Raw genomic sequence first — 13,733 nt, 5'->3', positions numbered from 1 at the left:
GATCGAAAGACAACAGACAGTCGACAACCGATATTTTAATTCAGTTAATGACTAACGAATCATCGTTCATGATCGACCATTATTACCGACGAAATTGAATCTATGATTCATCTTTCTTTCAATGAAATTTTGCGTTCTCATCGTTGCTGACTTGTCAGTCCGATTTTCGAATGTGATCAAGTTAACGTGCTTCGTGAAACATACCAAAGAGCAAAGTGAAGTGATGAAGAAGCGGGGTGAAGAGGGAACGGATAAGGGGGAGGGGATATGCATTCGATTTGTTGCGAGTGCAACACTTGCTTTCGTATCATTCGTGACGATGTTCTGAAAAGTTGCATGTGGTCGTGTATGCATGTTTTGCTTGCGAGCTGACGATGCGCCTCAGATAAGAGAGTGAACACATCGGCATCGTAATATTCGACTGATTGAAATGGGTAATCAAGCGACACGTGTAGGCCATGTATCCGCGAAGAAGGCTGACGTTGTCACGCACACCGGCGAAAGTGCAAATAGCGCGAACAACCTCTCGAAGAGTTCCTCGGGGACCGAGTTGGAAAGCAACACGCACATGCAGTTCCTTCCGATTGAGAATCTGGCGAAGGTAAAGGGTCAGTTTGCTGCTTGCAGCGCGCGTTTTGAGATTACTATCTTTCGTAAATCGAACGACGACGATTCGCGTTCGATATCTCGTAGAGAAACGTCGATCGTCTTTTGGAAATATTAATCGTTGGAACATTAACAGTTGCTCAGCGTTTTGCGAATTAAATCGCAAATTTTTTTTTATCAATTTACTATCTTGCCATTCACTCTTCTTATAACAAATATATGCACGTAATTATAGGTTATACGAATAATTTGTATAACCGATAATCGTGCAACTGATGTAGTATAGATATAGCTACGGTAGATTCGTAGTTGCTTCGTAGATAATATTATTCAGTTGGAGAAATCATATTTAGATCGTTTCGTATATGAACAAATATAAAATCCTGTTTTCTAATTTAAAGATATAATATTAGTTAAAATTAGTTTTAACAAATGATATGTTACCAAAAGTCACTGGTTAAACCGTTCGTTTTGTATTGTAGATCTTATCTCATCAAACTCACGATGAAGAACGTATAAATGGAATTACAGCATCTGTGTTTCAACGCTATCTCTTCCCCAATTACCCGGAGTTAGGTGAAAAATTATTCAATCATCTTCATCACGCTGCCAATGTTAGTACCTCATATCTGAGTGCCAATTGTTTCAAACAACAAGCAGAAAAGTTCCTCGCAGTGATGAATGATCAAGCCGTACTGGAGAATTATGTGAAGATGTATTCAGATATAAAAGGAGATGGAAATATAAATCCAGATGGATTGAAGGCCTTATTGAACATTTCTTACGACATTTTTATGAGTAATAGCGGACTTTCTTCTTGTATCTATAAAGGTCAAATAATTGATTCAGCTGTCTCGTCATGTGTCAGTAAATTTAATATTTATCAGCATTTGTTAATCAAATTCTAATTGATAATGTAAAATCTATATTACAGTTCCATGGCAAAAATGCTTTGTCTGTGAGTTATGTGAGCAATTGGATTTGGCAGAATTGTGCACGTGTAATATATGGCCCTCATCGCTACATAATACACGTGCTAACAACTGCTTACAGAAATGGCAACGCTCTCTTATCTAAAGAACAGCCGCAACCACATTTGTTGATACCAACACCTATACTGGAACAACCAGACTTTCCATGTTTTCCTCAAGTTTTATTACCAATGAGCTACGTGTGGTTATTATCGAGCACGTTACCCGAATGTTATCTTCAGGTACATTCTTAATCGAAATTTGTTATATTTTATGTTAAATCATAAAATACTAAGATGAATATACGTTTAGGCAGATAATTCACCAAAAGATATTACTCATGCACTGATAGCTAAAAGAATGGGCAACCTGTGCCCTAGACACTGGACATTATTATACAACAGTTCGGAACATGGCACAGGAGCTAATCGCTTTCTTCACCATGTATTGGGATACAGAGGTCCCACTCTGTTATTTATACGAACTGTTAGTCCAAACGAAGATACTTCGCGTCCTATATATTGTATATGTTCAGCGATAGAATGGCGTGAGAGTCACTTATATTGGGGCGACGAAGACACTTTGGGTATTGAACTATTTCCTTCGTACAGGATTATTGAAAAGGGAGCTAAAGTATTGTATTTGAATACTAATATCAGAGGCTATCCTCATGGATTACGATTTGGAAGTAATCCTCGCTCCCCATATATTAATATAGATGAATCATTCCATTCAGTCAGTATTGCAGGTGCACCTTACCCAATTTCTAGCTTAGAAGTTTGGGGTTGTGGCGATGCAAAATTAAGGTGACGTATCTTTTTTTTTGTTCTTTTTCTTTTTTTAATGTGTCAAGTTGAGTAAATTTCAAGAAAAAAATTTGATATGTATTTTGCAGGGAACGTCAATTGGAAATTAAAAAGTGGCAAGTGAAAGAAGCAGAAAAACAAAGAATCGTTAAGTTAAGCGCTAGCGATTGGCAAGATCACCCTGATCGTTACTTACTTGAATTAGCAGGTAGGGCATCCTACAATGAATCAAATAAATAGTCGCAGTATAATGTTCTATTATAGCAGAAAATTAATTTAGGATTTTAGTATGTTATTTGTACATATGTATATATTGTCAAGTATATAATTGCTCGAATATGTACTTATGCTGTACGTGTAAGATTGCAAACACCATATTCGATTTACAAAGTACGAAGTACCATAGCATATAAACTATAGATTGTACTATTGAAAGGGAAAGTTTCTTAATTTATTTTTTATGAAGCTGTTACTTAAAATCGAAGTATTTACTTCAAAAACCTAATATATAATATATTTTTAAACAGTACTTTCATGCTCAATAATATTAGCATAAAGATTACAAAGCTCAGGTAGAGCTTTGAGCTAAAGATATTCAGGATAAAAATGTGCTATCTTACATAGTAATGATTAAAAATTTACAGTATAAGAATCAAATAAATGACTTACACTGTAGACTTTTAATAGAATATTAAATATATACATATACTTGTTGGAAATGTAATAACTACATAGGTGCTATTGCACATTTTTATATGAGTTTTAAATAAATGTGTTTTAGTTATGTACGTTAAATTTGCGCCATCTAATTCAATTAACTCAGATTTATGTAACTTTCGGAATTTTGTATCTCTTTGTATTTTTAAGCTGTGACCATTATAGCGTGCCTTATATAAGTACTTAAAGAATATAATGAAGAGCGTCAAATATTAGTATTAGATGCAGTTATGCGAGAAATGAAATAAAAATAGTAAATATGATTTGACGAATCAGTTGCGTTCAAAATCTTGTTACTTGTTGAAAAGGAATAGCTATTGTTCGATAATTTATTTTGAGTGAATACGTTTTTTTTTTAAATAAAATTTGTATTTGAATGAAGCATAAAAATAGCGAGAAAAATTTTTTATTTCATCAGTTATAGTAATATATGAACAATATTATTTTTTGTTTGAGAAATAAATACGATATTTAACATGTTATGTTTTTTTTTCAAATCCTGGAGTAACGTTCAAGTTTAATATATTTTCTTATTTCGTCCAGTTATTTCCTCGGTAACCATAAACAATGATCGCAATACTTTTTCAAGAATTTATTGCTTAATATAACGATATTTAATGTAATATATATTTCTACAGAGAGACGTGTACAAGATCATTTATCATTCCGAAGACAATTTAAACATATAACACGTATGCATAAACTGAAATAATTCCAAAAAATTTACTAATAACTATGACAACTTACTTTTTAATGTCACTGAACAGAGGAAGGTGAAGGAAGAAAATTTGAATATAACTTTCACAAGTACCTACATCGATATAAATAGTTCAATAAAAACATATCTATCAAAAATCATTGATGCGATTTCCAATATTCACTCACACATACTGCAAAAAACTCTATATATCAGGAATACCATATAAGACATATTTACAATTATTTAAATAAATATATAAAACTATATTTTTCTAATAGATTTTATATATATTATTTATGCTACCTGGTGATACGGGATGTGCTATGAATGGAAGATAAACAAATTCAACATATTCATCTCTAGAATGAAACGATCTTTTAAAACATTAAGGTAGTACAAGTATCCTTGGAATGCTGTTAAGCAAAGCGGTAAGTAAAACCGTCCGTATGGAATTGATAACCATCAGATTGAAAGACCGTTTGAAACACTATATTCGGATCAATATCTGTACAGAAAAAAACTGTGATTATATACTGAATGATAGAGACTCATGTCAACATAAATTTATGATAGATTGTACGAACCTTGGAATCCACTGTCAACATCGTCAATGTCATGACCATTATCATAACGCGATCGTTTCTTAGGGTCAGATAAAATTCCATAAGCTTCCCCAACTTCCTTGAATTTCTTTTCTTGTTCTTTCTTTTCCCCTTCCGTTGCATTAGGATGTCGATCTGTATGTAATAACATAAAGATAGATCAACATAATTAAGATAAAACGAATTGAAACGCATTTTAAAACTTACCGGGATGATGCACCATCGCTCGTTTCCTATATGCTTTTTTGATATCATCAGTAGATGCGTTCTTATCAATACCTAAAATCTTATAGTAATCTTTCCTCTTTGACTTTTTCAACGCTAGTTTAGCTTCCATTAATAATCGTTTATTATCTGTCAACGTTTAAACATTCATCACGTTACTGTAAAACTGTTTGGTATTGTAAAATGTGTTTTTTATTTACCTGAGCTTTTATCCATTTTATAAGCCTTTTCAAGATCGTTAACTGCTTTCTCATATTCTTTAAGCTCCATATAAGCAGCTGCTCTTCTCAAAAGTGCTTTAAGGTAATTTTCATCTAGTTTTAATGCTTCCGTACATTCTGACACTGACTCGTTTAATCGATTTAACTGATAGAGTGACGAACAAAATTAGCGATGGTATTTTCAAAATTTTCAATAAAATATAAAAATGTAATACCTTTGCTGCGACCGTTGCTTTATTAAAATGGAGTTTGGCATTTGTTAGTATATTTTGAGGATCTATAGTTAAAGCTTCCGTATATAATTTATATGCTTTCTCATATTGCTCTTTTTCGTAAGCAGCATTTCCCTCTTCCTTTTTCTTCTTTAAATTCTTAGCTCGTTTATATATTTCTAACGCTTTGGCATGATCCGGAGCCAGTCTAAGTACTTGCTGGAAGTGTGCAAATGCTCTGTCGATATTATCTTGGAAATACAGGCACATGGCACGAACATATATAGCATCTGCATTTTGCTTATCAATATGCAAAATATCACTGAAATATTAATAATATAATATAGAATAATTTTCATTACTTTTAGTTAAAAATAAAGTTAGTGATATACTTTGCTATCTCCTGCGCTTCCTGGTATCTTCCCAAGAATACCAAACATTCTGCTTTAGTTAATTTAAACCTTGTACACCGAGTACTCACATCACAACAACGATCCATACAATATACAACCTGTAAGAATTACAATATGTCAAACATTCTTAGCCGTTATTAGTACATGCTTACTTAAAAGTTAAATTACAAACCTTACGATAATCTTTAGCATTGTACGCAGCATCTGCATCCTTGAGAAATCTTTTCACATATTCTAAGTCTTTTTTCTCTGTGGTAATGGCCTTATTTTCAAGATCAACTTCTAACAGCTTGGACAGAGTAGTCTCGGCTTGTACTATGTCCCCCAAAATCAGGCAACATTTTACAATTCTTACATATGCCTAAACGTAAACGAATTGAACTAAAAGTATGTTCGTTTCTTTGACAGTATCTCTACTATGTATCTTATGCGTGTCTAACGTACTTTGCATACTTTCGAATCCAACTCGATGCATTTCTTTGCGTCTTCCAATGCTGGGGGATATTTATCAAGCATCATATAACATGCGGCCCTGTTCGCATAGTGTAACGGCGTATTTGGATATAACTCTAGAAATACATTTGTTTTACTGACTCATGATGTCATAAAAAAAAGAAAAAAAAATCACGAGAGACTCTTCTTCTTACTGAACGAATATACCTTACCAATAAGTTCGCTGTACTCTTTTAATGCCTCCTTATACTGTTTCCCAACATAAAGTATCTTTGCAGTCTGCATTTTCGTACGCCTGGAACATCCACGTGTTTAATTCTGCACCGAACTCACCTTGTAATCGTACTATAATCGCACAAGGCGAAGCCGTACGATCTTTCACAATAAAAAATCATCGAAAATACAAAGTCAGCGCAAAGTAGAAACGATTCACGGCTGAGATCTTCTTTTTCAGAAGGAAAACCGGTCGAATGTCGTTGTTCATTGAAAAGGTAACGTTTAATGAATTAAACGAGGTCTCTTTACTTACTCTTTAAGCTGTTCGGTAGCAGACATTGTCGATTGTTTTGAATTACACTTGTGTATGCCTGGAATGCTGGAAGACAGTGAGCTTATTATTCAATAAACCATTACACAACGTACTGTATTCACGCACATAGTTGTTTCACAATTCATCGTCGAGCTTACGTCTTTAAATGTAATGCGTACGTACCTATCCGATCGGTTTATTCTCCTTGTGAAAAACAGTCCTACTCCCTTTTACATTACCAACAGAAGGGTCGCGTTTGTAATAATGATTCCAGGAAGTTAGTACACACACGTTCCAAAATGCATCTGGGATTGCACATCGAAACCTGAAAATAACTCGAAACTAATGTTTATTCGATCATTTGACAGCTAATTGATACAATATAGTATTCCTTAATATAATATTGCTTACGGAATTTTGTTAAAAAGATTATGTTACCATTAAAACGATATTTTACTACTGGCATATTCATAGCTTAAGTCACTACAGTCAATAAAGATGTGATTTTATATACCCATATATATTTAATAAATTTCAATACCAGAAAATTTGCTTTTCAATACTGATGCAAATATAAGAGAAACATTGAATACTTTTGAAAATTTTTTTTTTTCATCATAATTTTGGAACACTTCCGATCCTATGTGCGTATCAACCTTTAATGTCGTTGTCGCCATAACCTGTAATTTTACCCGTTAAAAAGGCAAAATACTGATTAAATCTGTAATACGTAAGTTTACGATAATATAATATAAGTAAAATTTATATACATACATTAAATATCAATTAAAATTATATACACGTTTAATATTAATTAATGTGTCTAAGGATTACCATACATGTCGAATAATTTCCCCAGTTGCATGTGTAATTCATATTGTACTATTGTCATATTGCCTCATGAAATTTTACAGATGAACGTATGGTATATAGGTATATGTGATAAATATTCATTCATCAAATATATTAATTTTTCTGTTGCAGTATCTTTCTAAAGATGAGTCGCTTTTTTGCTACTGGATCAGATTCTGAATCTGATAGTGCCTCTGAAGAGGAACAGGTTCAACGAGCACCAACTACAGCTTTCACCGTAAGTAACAGCACTATAATCTTTTATATTCAGTTACAAAGAAATTTCTACTAATGTGATATAAAATATTTTTAGTTCAGCGATGAGGAAGAAGAGACCAAGAGAGTTGTACGATCGACGAAAGAAAAGAGATATGAAGAAATTGCTAATCTCATCAAGCTTATAAGAAATTACAAAAAGATCAAAGACATGAGCAGCATGTTGTCCAGTAAGCTTTTGTAATATCTAATCCTTTGCAGTTCGCAACTGTTTCCATAATATACTCTCGCAGGTTCATCATAACTTATTTCATTATAAATATAATACTTGACATGCATTGTAGGCAAGACTCATTGGTAAACATTAATATGCAATTTAAACTTTGTTGCAGTGAAATCATTATCTAGATAGAGTGATCATTATGGATATAGAACCTTAAACCTTAAAGGATTAAATAAATATAAATAAAGTAGTAGTCACTCAGTTAGAATCATTTACATTGTAATTTTAGGTTTTGAGGATTTGATGCGTGCATACCAAAAGGCATTGCCCGTAATAGCGAAAGAGGAAGGTGGTCAGACGCCACGTTTTTATATCAGATGTTTAGTCGAAATGGAAGACTTTATTAACGAAGTGTGGGAAGATCGCGAAGGTCGTAAAAACATGTCAAAAAATAATTCGAAATCGTTAACTTCATTGCGTCAGAAGCTTCGTAAGTATAACAAAGACTTCGAGGAAGATATAGCAAAATTCAGAGAAAATCCAGATCAGGATGATGACGAGGAGGAAGAAAAACGTAAGTATAGTGCTTATTCATGCTTTTCTAAGCGAAAGTTCATCATTGTTTAAAATCTTTTAGCCGAGGAAGTTGTCGAATCTGAGGAAGAGGAGGATAGTGCGGTCGCTTTTAAAAAAGCTGGATCAGAAGCAAGTGAACCAGATACTTCCAAATTTAAGGTTTGTTGCGTATAGTAAAATGTTTTGTGTTTTTTCTTTTGACGTTTTTTTCTCTTTTTTTTTACAGAAAAGCATGGCTGATGGAGAAGAAGGTAGTGAAAGCGAGTCTGACTGGGGCAGTTCTTCAGATAGCGAGAGTACAAGTAGCGAGGATGAAGGCCAATATCAAAATATACGTGATCGATTTATCAAAAAGTATGTTTAAGTTATTTAAGAGTAGTACTTAGAAAGTAATATTACTAAATCAATATAATATTAACATGGCGCGTTTTGAAACAGAGTGACAGATAAAGAGGAAGAAGAGGATAAGGCAAAACGAAAAGAACAGCGGAAAGAGCGGAAAGAGAAGGAACGGAAAAAAAAGAAGGACGAGGATGATGAGGAAGGTGAATGGGAAACGGTGAAAGGCGGAGTAGCCATCCCATCTGAAAAACCGAAAATGTTCGCAAAGGATGCAGAAATTAACGTGGCCGCTGTCTTGAAGAAACTTTCCGAAATCATTGCGGCTCGCGGCAAAAAACGTACTGATCGGAGGGAACAAATTGAACTTTTACATGAACTGCAATCCATAGCCGATACCCATAATCTCGGGCCAGCAGTAGCTGTTAAGATTAAATTTTCCATTGTATCTTCCATTTTCGATTACAATCCGAAAGTATCTGATGCAATGAAACCCGAATATTGGTCAAAGTTGGTATTACATTTAAAATTTTTGCTATGTGGCATTGCACAATATATGGAATATATGGAATTCATGAATTAAATTAATTATTGTTTTACAGAATATTAGAACGTATCACGGAAATGCTTGATATGCTTTTAAACACAAAAGATATGGTTATTGCAGAAGTAGTGTCCGAGGATGCAGAAGAGTATGAAACATCTCCATACAAAATACACGGATGTGTATTGACATTAGTAGAACGTTTGGATGAAGAATTCACTAAGTTATTAAAAGAGTGCGATCCACATAGTAATGAATATGTGGAAAGGTACATACATATATTTAATATGAATTAATACGTTGAAAATATAGATAAAAATATTTTTACTGTTTTTTCAATTTTAGGTTGAAAGATGAAAAACAAGTATCCACAATAATAGATAAAGTTCAAGAATATTTAGAGAGGCAAGGATCTGTTTCTGAACTTTGCCGCGTGTACCTACGTAAAATTGAACATTTGTATTATAAGTTTGATCCGAATGTTCTCAAACAGAAAGAAGTAAGTATACAATTATTAATATTTTGTCGAGAAACATCTAAAGGTGATATATGCATCTTCAGGGAGAACTTGGACCAGACGTTGCAACATCTGTGCAGGTTATGGAGAAACTGTGTAAATACGTTTATGCTCATGATGGAACAGACAGGCTTAGAACACGTGCGATTCTTTCTCATGTTTATCATCACGCCCTTCACGATAATTGGTTCCAAGCGCGTGACCTCATTCTAATGTCTCACTTGCAAGAAACTATTCAACATTCCGATCCAGCCACGCAAGTTTGTTTCTTTTGTAACAAAATCATGCTTTTTTATATTCTTGTAAACCTGTTTCCTTAATTTATTATTTTGTATTCTCTACTACAGATTTTGTATAACAGAACCATCGCTCATCTGGGTCTGTGTGCATTCCGTCACGCGAATATTAAAGACGCACACAACTGTTTAGTTGATTTAATGGTTACTGGTAAAGTAAAAGAGCTCTTGGCGCAAGGTCTTCTTCCTCAGAGGCAACATGAACGCAGCAAAGAACAAGAAAAGATAGAAAAACAGAGGCAGATGCCGTTCCATATGCACATTAACTTGGAGCTTTTGGAGTGTGTTTATTTAGTTTCCGCCATGCTCATTGAAATTCCGTACATGGCTGCACATGAATTTGACGCGAGGAGAAGAATGATCTCCAAGACATTTTATCAACAGTTGAGATCCAGCGAACGTCAGTCTTTGGTTGGACCTCCAGAATCTATGAGAGAGCACGTTGTCGCGGCGGCGAAAGCGATGCGCAACGGAAATTGGTTGGCATGCAACAATTTTATCATTAATGAAAAGATGAATGCCAAAGTGTGGGATCTCTTTTATCAAGCGGACAAAGTTCGTGATATGCTTACAAGATTGATCAAAGAAGAAGCCTTAAGAACGTATCTGTTCACATATTCCCATGTCTATGATTCGATCTCTATGCCAAAATTGGCGGAGATGTTTCAACTAAAACGACCTGTTGTTCATTCCATCATTAGTAAAATGATCATTAACGAAGAACTCATGGCGTCTTTGGATGATCCGACAGAAACAGTTGTGATGCATCGTAGCGAACCAAGTCGCTTGCAATCGTTGGCGTTACAACTTACAGACAAAGTGAACAATTTTGTGGACTCTAATGAACGTATCTTCGAAATGAAACAAGGTGAGTTATGAACGTGTTAAGCAATTTTAGATTAATTTTAAAATTATGAAATATCAATGAATATTTTGTATCACAGGAAACTTCTTCTCGAGAGGAAATCAAGGAAACTTCCGCGATAGACAGAATTACAATCGACAGGGACAAGATTGGGGACGTCAGAGACGCGACCGTGATCGAGATCGTAATCGAGAGGAAAATCGAAATTATTAAATCAGAAAATATTGAATATTATTTATGTGGGTGTTTAACAGCGGATTTCATTATTATGCCATGTATATACACTCATGTGAATAATATTAAAAATTGCAGTATATAAATAATTATGTAATATTTTGGCTTATATCCGTACTTCCACTATTACTTGCTACCATTTATATATTATCACTTATACTTATTACTACATTTGATATTATAGATTTTTAATTATCACTTAAGATGTTCATATATCTTGCACCTTCTCTAGTACTTTATTACCTGTTATTATACTATCCGACGTTAGTACAAGCTGAATTCCAGTCGATTTTTCTATAAACCTGCAAGCGGTTATTTCAGCGTAGGTAATACCGCCAATGATACATATCACTATCATTTTTGGTGATAATGAACCACGTTGGCCACTTATGACGCAGTTTGGTAAATTTGTCAATTCATCAAGAATTTTGGAATCCTTTTCTTGATTCACAACGGTGTTTAATATTTGAGCCTATAGAGGTGTGAATTTTCATCAGTTCCATCCAACAGTAAACATTAACGAGTAAATTAACGAGTAAGTCTACTAACGATTAGTGGCACGTAAACGTTACTGAATACATAACTCGGACATGAATGATTTTTTTGTTTCGCTTGTCTGAAGTAACTGGGTAACAACTTCAACTTCTGCGCGTTATTGTTCCACTCACTGTTCCAATTCGATAATTTGTGTAGAATATTTTCTGACCTGTATTTCAGTAAACCTATACTTTGCAATTTATAAAACAATGGTATGTGCTTGTACCCGTGAGCGTGAAGATAAAGCTTTTGTACAGAATCTAATTCACTTTGCGTAATTCCGTCGCTTGTGATTGACAATAGGCATAATAAACGCAAAGTTCTCAGTGGGTGATCGTCTGAAAAATTAATCATTTTGAAAATAATATTATTGCCGATAAAAGCGATTACGTACCAACATATCTCTCGATATAATTCAAACACTCTTTCCTTTCTCTACACTCGAGCATACATTTCTCTATTTCTTGCAAAGTTTGAAAATCAGAACTCAGTGTGTCTGCTATTAATTGGCAAGCAGAAATATGAAAAGCAAGTTGTTGCGTTAGATCCCTAGTTTTTTGTAACTGTGTCGTTACATACGTTTCCATTTCGGACAACTTCATTGTTTGTATCTTATTCTGTTCCGCTAATATGAACCATTAAAAATACTACTAACTTCTATGAAAAGTAAATTATTATAAGAAATATATGGATACAAATATATATACATATAAACGTACATTTTAAAAGTTTTGCCTTTTTATGCAAAAATGGGAAAACTTCGCTGCATGGTGTATCTCTTACTTCTTCATAAATCTTATCTTTGTCTGGATCTAATTTAACTTGAGATTTGCTCAAAATACCTGTGCCAACATTTATTTCTATCACTTCGTGCAACAATCCGGCATATGTTACAGGTGTTAAAAGTGGTGTAACCAAGTCATAATTCCTGTCCATTATAATTAAAGCTCCTATTTCATTTTCTATGTTAGAAGAGCCCAAGCACTGCCTCATGGAATCCATGATTTTAAGTATTTGCTGACTGTGCTTTCCAAGGGTAACCGTCAGTTTAGGTGAACCAAGTATAAGTTGCAATGACCACAGACCACGTCCCAACGCTGGTAACAATGTAGTATCTTTGTGATAGTAAAAATCAATGAACATAGAATTCTCTAAAGACAAGATGTTTCCATCTAATCTTATAAATTCCCAGGACAATGTTTGCAATGTAACTAGTCCGGATAATCCTAAACGAGCATTTGCGTTCTTACTTCAATGGAACTTAAACAACTGTTAATTATTTAACTGAATAAAAGTAGTCACCTTCTTCTTCAATTATCAAATTAAGAATAGCAGGTACAAATGGAGCAACTAAAATGTGGTGATATGGCTGTACGTGTGGTTTACTATTTGGAGGAATCTCTGATTGTATTTGATCCAGTACCCTCTTACAAGTGATCAGATCGCTCGAAACCAAAAATATGTGCTGAGAATTCGAAAGTTTCAAGCCCTGTTCCATTTTGTAAATTTTTTCAACGCCATAATGTCTACATACAAGAAATAACATCATTCAATATTCTTTCTGAGAGCAACATGCCTCTCTCTGTTAGTTAAGACAATTACTTAAGTACAGAAACCCCTACAAAACTATCCAAGATTTTCATAAGCTTCTGTTCTATCACTAGGTCTTTGGTCCCAGGAATCTCTTTCAGTACCTCAACCAACTTTCGTTGACTTATCTGTTGTAGCACGTTCAGTCTGTCGCCCAACGTGATGTCCATATTTTTTTTGATATTTGTAAAATTGATTTCGACAATAAGTGATAGTGAAGCTGTTTAGCTCCTGTGAATTACAAGAGTGCCGTAAATTTGTCAAATGATATGAAATGTCATGTAAAGTTAAAGGTTATTATGGAATTCTGATGTTTTTCTTTGCTTACCGAAATTCCTTCCAACCTCAAGTAATCTTCAAATTACATCTCACAGATTGATCATGGAATTGCTATTTCTTTTAAAAGTTTGATCATAACAAACAACTCAACTGATACATCCATCTACGAGAGCTTCGTAAGCCATACTGAACTGTGATCTTTCCAATATT

The 13,733-nt window shown here is 34.0% G+C and overlaps 4 protein-coding genes across 9 annotated transcripts; 2 read left to right on the top strand and 2 right to left on the bottom strand.

Moving 5' to 3' along the window:
- Positions 1-266: 266 nt before the first annotated feature.
- On the top strand, positions 267-3,178 carry LOC122538742. Its single transcript, XM_043673071.1, has 5 exons — positions 267-601; positions 1,089-1,469; positions 1,541-1,819; positions 1,890-2,383; positions 2,473-3,178. The coding sequence occupies exons 1-5, from the start codon at positions 431-433 to the stop codon at positions 2,621-2,623; spliced, it is 1,476 nt and encodes a 491-aa protein (XP_043529006.1). The 5' UTR covers positions 267-430; the 3' UTR covers positions 2,624-3,178.
- Positions 3,179-3,677: 499 nt separating this feature from the next.
- Positions 3,678-6,790, bottom strand: LOC122538744 (dnaJ homolog subfamily C member 7). 5 transcript variants are annotated; one of them, XM_043673073.1, is made up of 11 exons: positions 6,639-6,790; positions 6,456-6,521; positions 6,139-6,230; positions 5,918-6,042; positions 5,646-5,834; positions 5,453-5,571; positions 5,064-5,382; positions 4,828-4,993; positions 4,610-4,756; positions 4,385-4,537; positions 3,678-4,305 (listed from the first exon to the last, which is right to left on the bottom strand). In XM_043673073.1, the coding sequence occupies exons 2-11, from the start codon at positions 6,479-6,481 to the stop codon at positions 4,217-4,219; spliced, it is 1,425 nt and encodes a 474-aa protein (XP_043529008.1). In that variant the 5' UTR covers positions 6,482-6,521; positions 6,639-6,790; the 3' UTR covers positions 3,678-4,216. The 5 variants fall into 5 exon arrangements, with proteins under 5 accessions (XP_043529008.1, XP_043529009.1, XP_043529010.1 ...); XM_043673074.1 differs by having other exon boundaries at positions 6,635-6,780; XM_043673075.1 differs by having other exon boundaries at positions 6,139-6,221; positions 6,639-6,780.
- A 280-nt stretch (positions 6,791-7,070) lies between these two features.
- LOC122538734 (eukaryotic translation initiation factor 3 subunit C) lies at positions 7,071-11,206 on the top strand. The gene is made up of 12 exons (XM_043673049.1): positions 7,071-7,185; positions 7,440-7,545; positions 7,621-7,753; positions 8,036-8,320; positions 8,384-8,481; positions 8,549-8,676; positions 8,761-9,171; positions 9,264-9,473; positions 9,551-9,704; positions 9,767-9,982; positions 10,070-10,886; positions 10,963-11,206. Exons 2-12 carry the CDS (start codon positions 7,453-7,455, stop codon positions 11,094-11,096), a joined length of 2,679 nt encoding a protein of 892 aa, XP_043528984.1. The 5' UTR covers positions 7,071-7,185; positions 7,440-7,452; the 3' UTR covers positions 11,097-11,206.
- A 77-nt stretch (positions 11,207-11,283) lies between these two features.
- LOC122538740 (vacuolar protein sorting-associated protein 33B) lies at positions 11,284-13,731 on the bottom strand. 2 transcript variants are annotated; one of them, XM_043673061.1, is made up of 7 exons: positions 13,573-13,731; positions 13,257-13,475; positions 12,957-13,180; positions 12,374-12,880; positions 12,049-12,279; positions 11,667-11,992; positions 11,284-11,589 (listed from the first exon to the last, which is right to left on the bottom strand). In XM_043673061.1, exons 2-7 carry the CDS (start codon positions 13,412-13,414, stop codon positions 11,326-11,328), a joined length of 1,710 nt encoding a protein of 569 aa, XP_043528996.1. In that variant the 5' UTR covers positions 13,415-13,475; positions 13,573-13,731; the 3' UTR covers positions 11,284-11,325. The 2 variants fall into 2 exon arrangements, with proteins under 2 accessions (XP_043528996.1, XP_043528997.1); XM_043673062.1 differs by lacking the exon at positions 13,573-13,731 and having other exon boundaries at positions 13,277-13,390.
- Positions 13,732-13,733: the final 2 nt, after the last annotated feature.

This window comes from Frieseomelitta varia, unplaced genomic scaffold (assembly GCF_011392965.1).
Source record: "Frieseomelitta varia isolate USP_RPSP 00005682 unplaced genomic scaffold, Fvar_1.2 scaffold_176, whole genome shotgun sequence".
In the NCBI taxonomy this organism is placed as follows: Eukaryota; Metazoa; Arthropoda; class Insecta; order Hymenoptera; family Apidae; genus Frieseomelitta; species Frieseomelitta varia.
Note: the sequence above shows the minus strand (reverse complement) of the source record. Positions and strands in the feature narration are given on the sequence as shown.

What these genes read in the sequence shown, in the direction of transcription:
- LOC122538734 (XM_043673049.1), top strand. Translation starts at nt 7,453, where the DNA reads ATGAGTCGCTTTTTTGCTACTGGATCAGATTCTGAATCTGATAGTGCC. An exon ending in CAGATACTTCCAAATTTAAG is followed by an intron (nt 8,482 to 8,548) that starts GTTTGTTGCGTA and finishes TTTTTTTTACAG; the next exon opens with AAAAGCATGGCTGATGGAGA. An exon ending in AGTAATGAATATGTGGAAAG is followed by an intron (nt 9,474 to 9,550) that starts GTACATACATAT and finishes TTTCAATTTTAG; the next exon opens with GTTGAAAGATGAAAAACAAG.
- LOC122538744 (XM_043673073.1), bottom strand. Translation starts at nt 6,481, where the DNA reads ATGTCTGCTACCGAACAGCTTAAAGA. An exon ending in TAAAATGGATAAAAGCTCAG is followed by an intron (nt 4,757 to 4,827) that starts GTAAATAAAAAA and finishes AAACGTTGACAG; the next exon opens with ATAATAAACGATTATTAATG. An exon ending in TGTTGACAGTGGATTCCAAG is followed by an intron (nt 4,306 to 4,384) that starts GTTCGTACAATC and finishes TTTTCTGTACAG; the next exon opens with ATATTGATCCGAATATAGTG.
- LOC122538740 (XM_043673061.1), bottom strand. Translation starts at nt 13,414, where the DNA reads ATGGACATCACGTTGGGCGACAGACTGAACGTGCTACAACAGATAAGT. An exon ending in GTAGGGGTTTCTGTACTTAA is followed by an intron (nt 13,181 to 13,256) that starts GTAATTGTCTTA and finishes TCTTGTATGTAG; the next exon opens with ACATTATGGCGTTGAAAAAA. An exon ending in TTATATCGAGAGATATGTTG is followed by an intron (nt 11,993 to 12,048) that starts GTACGTAATCGC and finishes TTAATTTTTCAG; the next exon opens with ACGATCACCCACTGAGAACT.
- LOC122538742 (XM_043673071.1), top strand. Translation starts at nt 431, where the DNA reads ATGGGTAATCAAGCGACACGTGTAGGCCATGTATCCGCGAAGAAGGCT. An exon ending in CGATTGAGAATCTGGCGAAG is followed by an intron (nt 602 to 1,088) that starts GTAAAGGGTCAG and finishes TTTGTATTGTAG; the next exon opens with ATCTTATCTCATCAAACTCA. An exon ending in TACCCGAATGTTATCTTCAG is followed by an intron (nt 1,820 to 1,889) that starts GTACATTCTTAA and finishes ATATACGTTTAG; the next exon opens with GCAGATAATTCACCAAAAGA.